This window comes from Pyxicephalus adspersus, chromosome 1 (assembly GCF_032062135.1).
Source record: "Pyxicephalus adspersus chromosome 1, UCB_Pads_2.0, whole genome shotgun sequence".
In the NCBI taxonomy this organism is placed as follows: Eukaryota; Metazoa; Chordata; class Amphibia; order Anura; family Pyxicephalidae; genus Pyxicephalus; species Pyxicephalus adspersus.
In genome coordinates, this window is record NC_092858.1 from 167252189 (window position 1) to 167263798 (window position 11610).

General features: G+C 37.4%; 1 protein-coding gene across 5 annotated transcripts in view; it reads left to right on the plus strand.

Annotated features, from left to right (window-relative positions):
- The window catches only part of KCNJ15 (potassium inwardly rectifying channel subfamily J member 15), a 43573-nt gene extending 36054 nt beyond the window's left edge, over positions 1-7519 (plus strand). For all 5 annotated transcript variants that reach the window (XM_072398297.1, XM_072398299.1, XM_072398295.1 and 2 more), the window contains exon 2: positions 2561-7519. In XM_072398297.1, the coding sequence (XP_072254398.1) occupies positions 2580-3704 (1125 nt within the window). In that variant the 5' untranslated portion in view covers positions 2561-2579 and the 3' untranslated portion in view covers positions 3705-7519. The remainder of the gene's footprint in view (positions 1-2560) is intronic.
- The last annotated feature ends 4091 nt before the right edge of the window (positions 7520-11610 follow it).

The window sequence follows — 11610 nt, forward strand, 5'->3', positions numbered from 1 at the left end:
CCAGGGTTATCCAAAAGGTTCTAACATGATATTCTATCTTCTTCAGTCTTGAAAAGCTTTAATAGAGGGAGAACCAGGGTTATCCAAAAGGTTCTCACATGATATTCTATCTTCTCCAGTCTTGGAGAGCTTTAATAAATCATGCATTTTGTCTGTTGTGCAGGATAAGTGTGGTCACTGCTGCTCTCTCCTCCGGTGAGGGGTGAATGGTCCTGCATGTACTCCTTCTTGTGGTTTTCTGCTGGCAGCCTGCAGGATGGACTTCTGCTACTGCAGTATTGTCGTTGGCATGGATTATGTGGAGCACAATAAAGATGTCACTTCTATTTTGCAAAAACATTTGGTGCACACAAAGTGTATTTATATCCTTTGTGGTTATTGTATAGATCTGAAAAGAATTTTAAAGCTAGGGATGAGCAACATATAATGGAGGTTATTGAACAAGGCATAAAGGATCTTCTGCTATCATCCGGGTGCCGGATACCACAGGACACCTTCAGAGGTCTTTTGAAGTCTATACCTTTGCAGCTATTTTGGTGGCACCAGTGGGTATATTAGGCAGGTGTTTTAATTTTTTGGCTGATCATTGTGTATTATTTGCTAAAAGCCAATAGAAAAACACAGTGAAATTAAGCAGCACTTAACATGTGGATGACTGCAGATGGTGCTTAAATCCTAATTCAACAATGGAAATCTTTGACTCCTGTCATGTGTATTTTGGGATGTATGAACCCAGGCTGCTGTTCCTCCCTGGCAGGTTGAACACAACATCTGTGAGAGTTGTAAATTCTGTAAATCCCTATCATGGCAGGGGATACTGCAGCTGCCAATATAGATGACCTTATACTGATCTACAGTGTTCACAACTCTGATAATCAAAATGTATAAAGACAAAATGTGTTTGTTATCATTTTATTTAGAGAGGTGAGACTACCTGTCATTTTTATATTGCCATCTGTGCCCATTTAAATAAATCTCCCGGTGTACATTGTACAATCCCAGGATAATAAAAATGATTAGACAGGATTACAAATATTACAAAAGGTAAACCAGTCAACATATTGTTTAAGTATAATCCCACTTCAACAAATAAACTTGCTGACCTATGTCATGTTTATCTATTCTTTTTATTATAAACATTATTTTCAGGTTCATGGATGTAGATTTAAAGCTAAACTCTACTATGCAAAGCTCTAAAAATATGAATTTGGGATTAGACCTTCAGTTCAGCCGGTCACTGATGCATACCTGTACAGCCAAATTTGGGACCTTCGCTGCAGTTACATCCCGGACCTTATATACCCCGCAGCTTGTAGATTGGACAAGAAGGAGCAGCTGGAGGCTGATGGGTCCACAATCTCACTCTATCTGCCTTCAGCACTCATAGCTCTCCTGCTATTATGATTGATGTCAAACCATGTGACATATCAATGTGACAACATATCACTCAACCTGCCATCAACCCTCCACCTCGAGGGGAATACCGTACCTCCTCCTTGTCGCCAACCCCTTACAGCAACACCAAGTTACCCCCTTTGTGGATCCTAAATCACCAATCCCTCCTTGCCCCCCCCCCAAAAAGGCGAATGGGTGGGAAAACTATCCCCGGTAATTAAAAGACTGACCTTTACCCACCCCACACCAACCCTTTTAACCCCTGGTACTTTCCACCCCCTTTTTCAAGTCGACCAATGTCCAGCTGACCCCCTCTTTAACTTTCACCCTTTTATAAGCCGCCCCTTCGTCCTAGTTCACGCCAGCCCTCCACTTACTTCCTGCTCTTGCCAGCTACAAGCCTCTCTTTCTGGCAGTTCTGGATAAACTGTTGGCTAGAAAAACAGAAATAAATCCTGCTAATTATTTCTTTTTTTCTGTTTAACCAAGAAAAAAATGTTTAATATATTTAATTTGCAAAGATCAATTATTTTAGAATATAATAAGAATATAATATAGAATATATAAAGGATACAATAAAGAATAAATATATAAAGATAATATATGCTAAAGAAAGCGTTAAAAGAAAGAAATGTAAAAAAATTAAAAAAAATATATATGCTTTTTGTTTGGAAAAAGTTAAATAGTAAATGTGAAATAGTTACAACTGAATCCTTCACATATATGACCTTCTGTTTCGTTTTCATGTTGTACTTTACTTGTGATGGAGCAATCATAATTACAATCTTTTTTAAGTAGTCAGTTCATGAAGTTTTCCCTTAAGGCAACATTGAACACACTCTCATTACCATAAATACCTGTTTTTCTACTGACCCTGACAAAACCAGCTTGTACAAGAACACAAGGTATAGATTCCATGTAAGATAACACTCCACGTCTAGCTGCATTGTATGACTAAACAACATGTAAACATTTTTCCACCATAATGGTTTCTTTAATTTTTTCTTCTCTAGCGCATGAAAATATACTGTTGTCTAATCTGTTGGCATTATATTATTTCATTTTTGAGTTTTACAAGGTGACTAGCAGAATGTATGGTTGCTCATCACATTCTAGTTGTAACGTTGAATTTTTAGACTAATCATTTATTTCTTTTCTACTTTAGTGCTCTTCCGGAGAAGATTATGGACACCATTGATTGTGATTTACCAGGCTGCCCGTTGGTTCAAGAAGTCATCCACAATGAAGTGCGAACTGAGAGGCCAAGGGTGATCTCTAAGACTGGACATAGCAATGTCAAGATTGACAAAGTGGATGGTGTCTTCTTCCTGTATCTCCAGGACCTATGGACAACTGTTATTGACATGAAATGGAGGTACAAATTGACCTTGTTCGCCGCCACCTTCTTCCTGACATGGTGTTTTTTTGGAGTCATCTACTTTGTCATAGCAGTAGTTCATGGAGATGTACACAGTGACCCATCCACCAACCACACTCCATGTGTAATGAACGTTGACTCCTTTACAGGTGCCTTTCTCTTCTCTTTGGAGTCACAAACCACAATTGGTTATGGCTTCCGCTTTATTACTGAAGAGTGTCCTGTCGCTATCATCTTGTTAGTAGCCCAACTGGTCTTAACAACGTTGATAGAAATTTTCATCACTGGTACATTCCTTGCCAAAATTGCTAGGCCTAAAAAAAGGGCAGAAACCATTAAATTCAGCAAGAAGGCCGTTATCACAAAACACAACGGAAAGATGTGTTTGGTCGTACAGGTGGCCAACATGAGAAAAAGCTTGCTAATTCAATGCCAACTGTACGGCAAGCTCCTTCACACATATGAGACCAAAGAAGGGGAGAAGATCTTGCTAAAGCAGGCCAACATGAACTTCAATGTAGACTCTTCTTCCGAAAGCCCCTTTTTGATTTTGCCATTAATGTTTTATCACGTGCTGGATGAAAAAAGCCCACTGAGTGATCTGACTGCTGAAAACATAAAGACAAAAGATTTTGAACTTGTCGTTCTTCTTAACGCCACTGTGGAATCTACCAGCACGGTCTGCCAAAGCAGAACATCCTATCTGCCGGAAGAGATCTACTGGGGTTATGAGTTTGTTCCTGTAGTCTCTTTGTCCTCGCATGGAAAATATGTTGCAGATTTCAGCAATTTCGATAAAATCAGAAAAAGTGAAATACAAACCACGTTCTACACAAATACCGAGAAACAAAGATTGGAAGAAGAGTATCGACGGCAAGAGTTACTGAACAGAGACAACCAATCATTTCTAATAAGGCAAAGTGATGTTTGACTATTACAGGTTGTACCACGGACATTATTTTGATCTTTGATAACTTTAGGAGTTGGTTAAGCCTGTTCGTAATATGCTACTTACCTGGCTACACAGAGATCAACTGCCGATGACTGCAGACCATGTGATTTGGACAATATATGTATCCAGCTATTTTATCCAATATTTGATTTTGCCCTAGTGGGAAAGACAGTAAATAATCGCACTGAACTGTGAACTGAAAGACTAGAAAACCGAATCACTGTAATCTTTTACTTGTGATCTCTTACTGACACAGTAAAGTCTTGGCAAAACAGCAATCATGACAGCACTTTATCCAATGGCAAAGATACACTGAAAAAATCAGCAATGTTTTGTAAAATATCTATTTTAATGTATACAGTATTGTATGTATATGTATATAGGACCAACTCAAACTCCATAGCAAAATACAAAGTACGTTTGTACATAGTAAGTATAGCTGAACACTATATGGAAAGTAAAGTGAAGACATTTTATGGATTGAATCTTACCAACAAGGGCCAATAAGAAACTGAGCTTGTGTCCTTTTATTACATGTTTTATACGTTTTTATAAATAGGAACCGTATTCTGTACCTCAAGCAGTCTTCTTCATGTACATCACGGAGAACCAAATGCAGAGGATACTCATCCAACAAATGCATTGGGTAATTGTAAGTAATTGTAAGAAGGATCACATCCGTATGTTTCTGAGGGGGTTATTGTGATATACCATGCACAACAGGTTTAGAGACATATTTGAGGATCAAATATGGCTTAATCCAGCAGTTGGAGTGGCTAGGTGACTTATATATGGTGTATTATTTCTACATTGCACTGTGATTCACTCTTCCACCATCTCCTTCCTCCAAATCATGGTTTTTCCACGTATTAATTCTGAGCAAAAAGGTTCTTCATGGACTCCCATAATTGATCCAATGTGTTTGCAGCACTTACTTTAGTCAAACATTAATTGGCATCTATTGATCCTCTTTGTGTTACACATTCAATGTTATTGAAGATTGTTTACCAAAATGGGAAGGAATCAGAGCATTTACTCCACCAATAACGACCCATCAGACTGATGTAGCAATGAATTTGAACCTTATGAATAATACTTAAAGCGGAACTAAGCCTAAAAATAAAAAATGTAGATTCTTTATTGCAATAGGGATAGGCTATGGCACTTCTGCATTAAAACCACCTGATCCCAATTTTTTAGTTGTGCTCACCTGTCCTTGTTCCCACATCTTCATCTCATCTTTTTGGAGTCAGGTATTTGGCCATCTTGTTTGGTCTGATCGGGATGATGTAACTCCTATACATGCGCACAGGAATTCATTTAGTCCCAGCAGCGGCAGGGGAAGCCTGGATGCCCCAGTTATCCAAAAGTACACAGGTCATAGTGTTCATGGGTACCTTGATTAGCACACAGTAGAATTTTGGGCTCCACCTTGTTTATGGTATTTGTTCCAACTAGTTTAATCAGTAATGTATACTTGTATGTATCATGAATATGAAAGTACTGGATCCATCTAGTTTTTTCTTGATGTCTTCAGTCAATATTCCTAATTTAATAACACTGTATATGTTTTAATTTTAACAACACACCATAGGATTTTACCTATAAACTCCATTAATTTCTATAAAATCAATAAACTTCCTAAGACATCTTTTTTTAGCAAAATATATCAACACGCTAAAAGTTATAAAAATCACACACAAAAAAAAAATGATTAGTTATTTTTTCTGTATTTTATCTACAACAGGGAGATTATTTATGTTCCTTTAGGAAAAAGATGCAGGGCCCATTTTTTTAAGGGTTGAGCAGCAAGATTTCTTTCTTTTTTTTGTGAATTGCCTAATTCAGTATTGAATATCAGTAATTTCCTGATTTTTGAAGTGATGAACCTGATTGAAAGTTTCTATTTCACCATATAGAGTCGATAACTTGGCGATCTGAGGTGTTTGTTTCAAACAACCTGTTTGCAAATTTGCTGCCTATCAAAAGTTGAGATAAGCAGCTTGAAAAATTGAAAATAAATACTTCAGTCAAGTAAATGGAGCTTTTGATTGCCAGTTTAGGTTAATAACGTCATCCACAGATCAACATTGTATATAAAAAAACTGCTCCTTTTGTATGTGTGGCATTTATAAAAAAATGGACACTGAAAAAAGTGATCAAAACTTTCGGATATAGGAGCCGCTAAATAAGTAATTTGCCTTCCTTGTATCTCAGTTGTGTAAACACTCCACCCAACAGTAATACGGATGTTACTGCTCCCAGTGTTTTCACCCCCGATGATAAAACCATAAAGGTCAATTCAAACAGGATTGACTGAGAATTTGCCAAAGTATCATATACTGTAGGGGTATATCAACCGGGTTCATGGGTACTTTTGCCTTTTGAAATAAGTGTATAGGAACTCTTCAACTTTGAAACAAAAAATCCTGTTGACTGATTTAAAAGTAGGTATATAGGTTTCTATGGTACGTACAATTTGCACATCTTCATTGCTTTTTGCACTAAGTTAAAACATATTCAATCCTGCCTTGGCAGCTCCTACGTTATTGGCACCATTGGTACCAGGATCCTTAGGTTAATGGCATCACTGGCCAATTATTGTCTTTATCATAGAGATGACTGGCTTTGTTGGCAAATAAGCTTTCCATTTGCACACAACTTAGAACTAATGGAATAGACATTAGTTACTCCCTTGTCTATCTTTGTGCACCATAGGACAATTACGCTGTCCCTTCACGTGGCCATTTGTTGGCACCATTGGATGTTCACTTTTGCTTCCCAGCAAACTGTCAGTCCCTGTTTAACTTTTTCAACTTCAAAGAATAAAAATAGGTGGGAATATAAACTAAAACATGGCAATTTCAGTTGACAACAACGATGGATGGAAAAAGGGACTTAATATTGAAATTCTTACTAAGATGCTAGCAACTCTTTTCCACCATTCAAGTTTGAGTTTTCAGGTCAAGCTCAAATGTGTTTGGTGGCTTCAGTAAGTAACAAATGAATACATATTGGGAATTTTGGTCAATATGTCTGTGTGTGTATGTATTTATATATATATATATATATATATATATATATACACACACAAAACTATTGATATACAGTTATGCCATTATGATTTATAAGGTCATTTATGATTATTATAAGGTCAGTAGAAACTGATCAGCTGCTATGTTATATAACACTGTTTATATGCTGAGCACTATATGTTAGTAAGATGTCCATAAAACCTAATTGTATGATAATTCTTGTACAACTGCCAGTATCTATTTGAATCATGGGCTTCCATCAACCAGGAATCATATACAGATATTTTAGAAGTGTTTGTGTGGTCATTTTTTTTCTCTAACAAGGTCTTAACTAGAAGAAAAATGTTATGATCCCAAGATACAATGGGGATTTAAGTGGTTTGCCATTGGTAAATTGTGCTGTGGTTTGCCATGTGAAGGTGGTGGTCAGTAATATGCAATATTCCAAAGTATCACAAAGGTACTAAACTGTATATCAGCTGCTCTTTTGTTTTAAAGAAAGTATCTAATAGTGTTAATTGGCTGTATTTAGTGATTTATAAGTCCATTCCTTATAACAATATGCTGCCTGTTTATTATAAAGGAGTTTTCCTTTAAATGAATCACTGTAAATTATGTTTTAGAGATGAATGTATTTTAGCATTTTTTGTTGTTGTTACACCTTATGGAAAGTGTAACTGCACTGTAAAGTTCTCCGCTTCTCGTAACAATTTGATCCTTTAAGGCGGGTCAGTGAAATAATAAACTTGGTAAACACTATTTATCAGCTGTTTGGCTCATTTTTACTTTTACTTTTAAAAGTAATCAGTACAATCTCATAAAAGCTATAACATGTTGTAACAAGGTGCAAGTATTGCTGGGGCTACAAAGGTCAAGAAGGGTGAAAGAACAATACAAAGTACTCCTGTGCTGCTTAATTATTATTATTATCCAGTTTTTATTTAGCGCTCACATATTACTCAGCACTTTATAAAGTCCATAGTCATGTCACTAGCTGTCCCGCTCACAATCTAATGAATATGTAAAAAATAGTGCTTAAAACAACATCAGCTCCAACAGCACACGACCCCAGAGAATGTCCATATTCTTTCATCTTACTGGGAAGAATCAGGCAGCGAAAAGCTGGCATTTCTTTACGTATATCCAGATAATGTCAGTGTCAGGACTCTTTATCTAAAGGTAAAAAGTAGACCAATTATCAACCAATCAAATGATTACATGACCATTGCTAGTTCATTTCAGCCAAACCTCCTAATTGTGTTAAACTGTAAAAAACAACTTGCACTTAATAATATGATATTTTGGATATTAGTAGTTGCTTTCTTTCACATGACCTACTGGGGCATAACAGCCATAACTTTCTTCTTATCAGGTCACTCTGAACCCAATGAATGTGGGAAGGAGGACACAAGATGGTCATAAGGGTACAGACCAGACAGTTTACACAAATCCACTTGCACATTCACAATATGGGTGTAAGGCCCTGATCCAGCACCAGTCTTAACTAGACTCTAGTCCCCCAAACTAATACCACACTCTTTACAGATAGCAAGCCCCCACTTAGCCTCGGGAGGCTAGTTACGCCTTCCCAACACATGGTTTCCACCAAAAGTTATCCAAGATGGGGAAGGACTGATAGAGGACCAGGAGCCCACAGATAATGCAGTACAGGAGATTACAGAGCCAGAGGTCATGCACAGGTAATCAGTCCACCAGACGAGATATCCAAGGACAAAGCAGAGTCAGCGTTACAAGTACACAACAGTCTAGGCAGCATACAATCCCAGGGTCAGGAAACAGGCAACAGCAAATCTAACGAATAAACAAACCAGCAGGAAGTCAGCCCAGCCAGAGACTAATCTCTTTCTAAATCCACCTTCAGCTGTGCACAGCCTCAGAGTATGAGCTGGGGATGCCAAGAAAATACATCTCTAGCTGCACTGCTAAAGGGAAGTAGGGGATGCTGCTATTTCCTTGATCTCCTTGCTGCTGCATTTGAAACGTCTGGACAGAATAAACATGGTGTGATTATGCGGTGGCACGCAGCATGCAATCCCCAGCCAGATAAACGTCTCCTAACAACATGCATTCGTTATTCCATGGTTTTGTATATAACTTTCTATAAAAAAGATGAACTCTGGGCTCTGTGGCCCTCTAGTCCTAGCACCAGAAAGCCTTAAGATTCCTTCCACAACCTGAAAGTCATTTATCTCTTTTATTCAAATATTATCTGGTGGTCCTGCTATGATGGTTCTTGTTCAGGCACACATGGAATGGTCCTTTGTTGGCATTGGCATGGGCTGGAGTGCATGTAGACAGCTGGTGGCTACAAAACATTTTCAATGCTGGGATGCAACAAGGATCACAAGACAAAAAACAATATATAGTATAATATAATATAAATTATATCAATAAACTAAAAATGGCAATAGTTTAGCCAGCAATATGTCATTCCATTAGGTTTCCTGTTGAGAAACATCTGAGTTTGCTGCCTCTATCTTGTCTTTATAATGCCCAGATGACAGTGACACTCTATGGACCAGGTTTACTAAAGGAATTTTTGCTGTTTACTTATCAACGTGAATTATTACCCTGCAAGGTAGAATATACAAAACTTAGTGGATGTTGTGAAAATTTACTTTACAAAGAATACCCAATAACATGCAAAGATACCAAAAAAAAAAAGATTTTCATTTTGCACATGGTTCAAGTCAACAGAGCTTCATTTAGGCAAAGGGGACTATGCCTTACAAGGTGAAAAATTCATTTTGGTAAATAAACAATCTATATTCCAATGTGTATATTACCAATTCAAAGCTTCTAGTACAAAAGGAAGAAGGGATTTGATCACTGCTAGAACTCCTTCTACATCCATGTTGAAATCCCTATGGAAGTTCTTGTTTTGCCGCTTCATATGGAACACTTAATTTCATGGATTCAAAGTGGTGGTAAATATTGGGGTAATAGTGTAATAATTTACTAAGCTTCGTATATATGTGACATAATTTATTTTTTATTAAATAAACAGGCATGAATATCTAAACATAAACTTCGCTTGCACATATTTGCATGGCTGAAGTCAGTAAAGCTTTGCCTCATTTTCTAAGAGAAGTGAATTATCCCTTGCAGAGGGATCAATCACTCATGGAGCTCTGTCAAGTGGTAAGTGGTTAATATAATTAAATAAATACATATTTCATAAATATTCTATAAAATTTATATATATTGATATACAATAAATATTTTATGATGTATTTGTACGAGGGTGAGAGTTTATGCAACACTTTGCAGACTATATATATATTTAGCATAATTCAATTTAATGCACTGCCTACATAGTTAATAAAAGTAATGTGCCCCAATATCTGAGCCTGTGGAACTCTTCCTATCAGTCCCAGCAATCTTCTGATTAGTAGTATTGTAATCTGCTGAATACAATCTGCTTAATGAAATCCAATTTCAATAGTGTGAAATGAAGCTTATCCTATTCATTAGACAAAAATGCTTTCCGCTGAGCGCTTGTGATTTGTGGCTTTGGCCTTTTCTTTCCTCCTGAAGGGCGCTCCATTTTTGTTGAGTGATGAACTGAGCAACACTCAAGGTAAACAGACTCCATATGCCTTAATAGGGGTTAAAGAGGCTGAAAATTGCACTTTGAAACAAGCAGTCATTAATAATAAATGAACTCCACGGTAAGTTAGTGGCAATTGGCAGCACCCTCTGTGGAATAGAGCGGTCTGAATCCATGTGGAAACCTTAGAAATAGATGCTGCTGAACTTTCCAGTTGTTTAATTAGATATTCATGGCTTTCAATTATGAATAAAGCCCCATTAAAGTCACAAAAATAAATATGCAGTCAGCTGGATATTGTACTAAAAGCCATTTTGTAGTGTTTTGTTCACAGTTGAACAATGTGCAGTCTTAAAGGCCATGGAGCAAACCCTAGTGCACTTAGTAATCAGCACTCAATAATAAACCTGTTAGGACCTCCTCTGCTCATCTTTAATACAAGGGGTGTAGCTCTGGGTGTAGCACAGAGCACTGCAGTGGCAATGCTGAAAATTGCATTTTAGGGTAACCTCAAAGCATGGATGATCCAGGAATCCAGTGATCTATAAACAATCAAAGCCAAAGAATCACTATGACAGCCATGCATCTTCCATTTTCAAAGAACAAGCTAATATTAACAAATTACATAATTCTCTGATGACCCGTAATTTAGGAGTGGAGATGTAAGGAACTTACCTATCCAGTGTTCCTTGAAGTTGCCTGTGGTTTGTGTGCCCAGGCTCATTACAGGAGATGTATTTTTACAAAAGCCCATCTGAGACAGTTTATTCATTCAGTATTTATTGGCTTCGGGGACTTCCTATATTTTTTAAAAAGGGATTATCAATTTTTTAAACAATATAACCTAAAAGCCAGAAAGACGTTGGGTTCAGTGCTCTGAAAGCATACAAAGACTACAGAGGTAGTCAATCTCAGTCTGGTGGAACTGAGCCCAAAATTTAGACCTATGACCCTGATTGGTGCCCTACATGGCCAAAGAATGGACACCTAAGCCCAACCAAACTGTATTATTGTGCAGCAAATGCCACTTGGTATGCCTGCAACAGCCTCTTCCAAAAAGGCCTTCCACAGGATTTTGGAGGGTATCTATTGGAATTTGTGCCTATTTACCTAAACGAGTCTATATGAAAGAGCTTATGTTGAAAGAGACTGCAAAACCCCTGGTGAGCAGTGACCGTGTCCTATAAATTCCATCATAACAAGAGATCCAATGCGGAAGTATTTACATATACTGTGTGTATCTGTACTTGTATGGCTTATGCAATAAAAGCAGGTATTG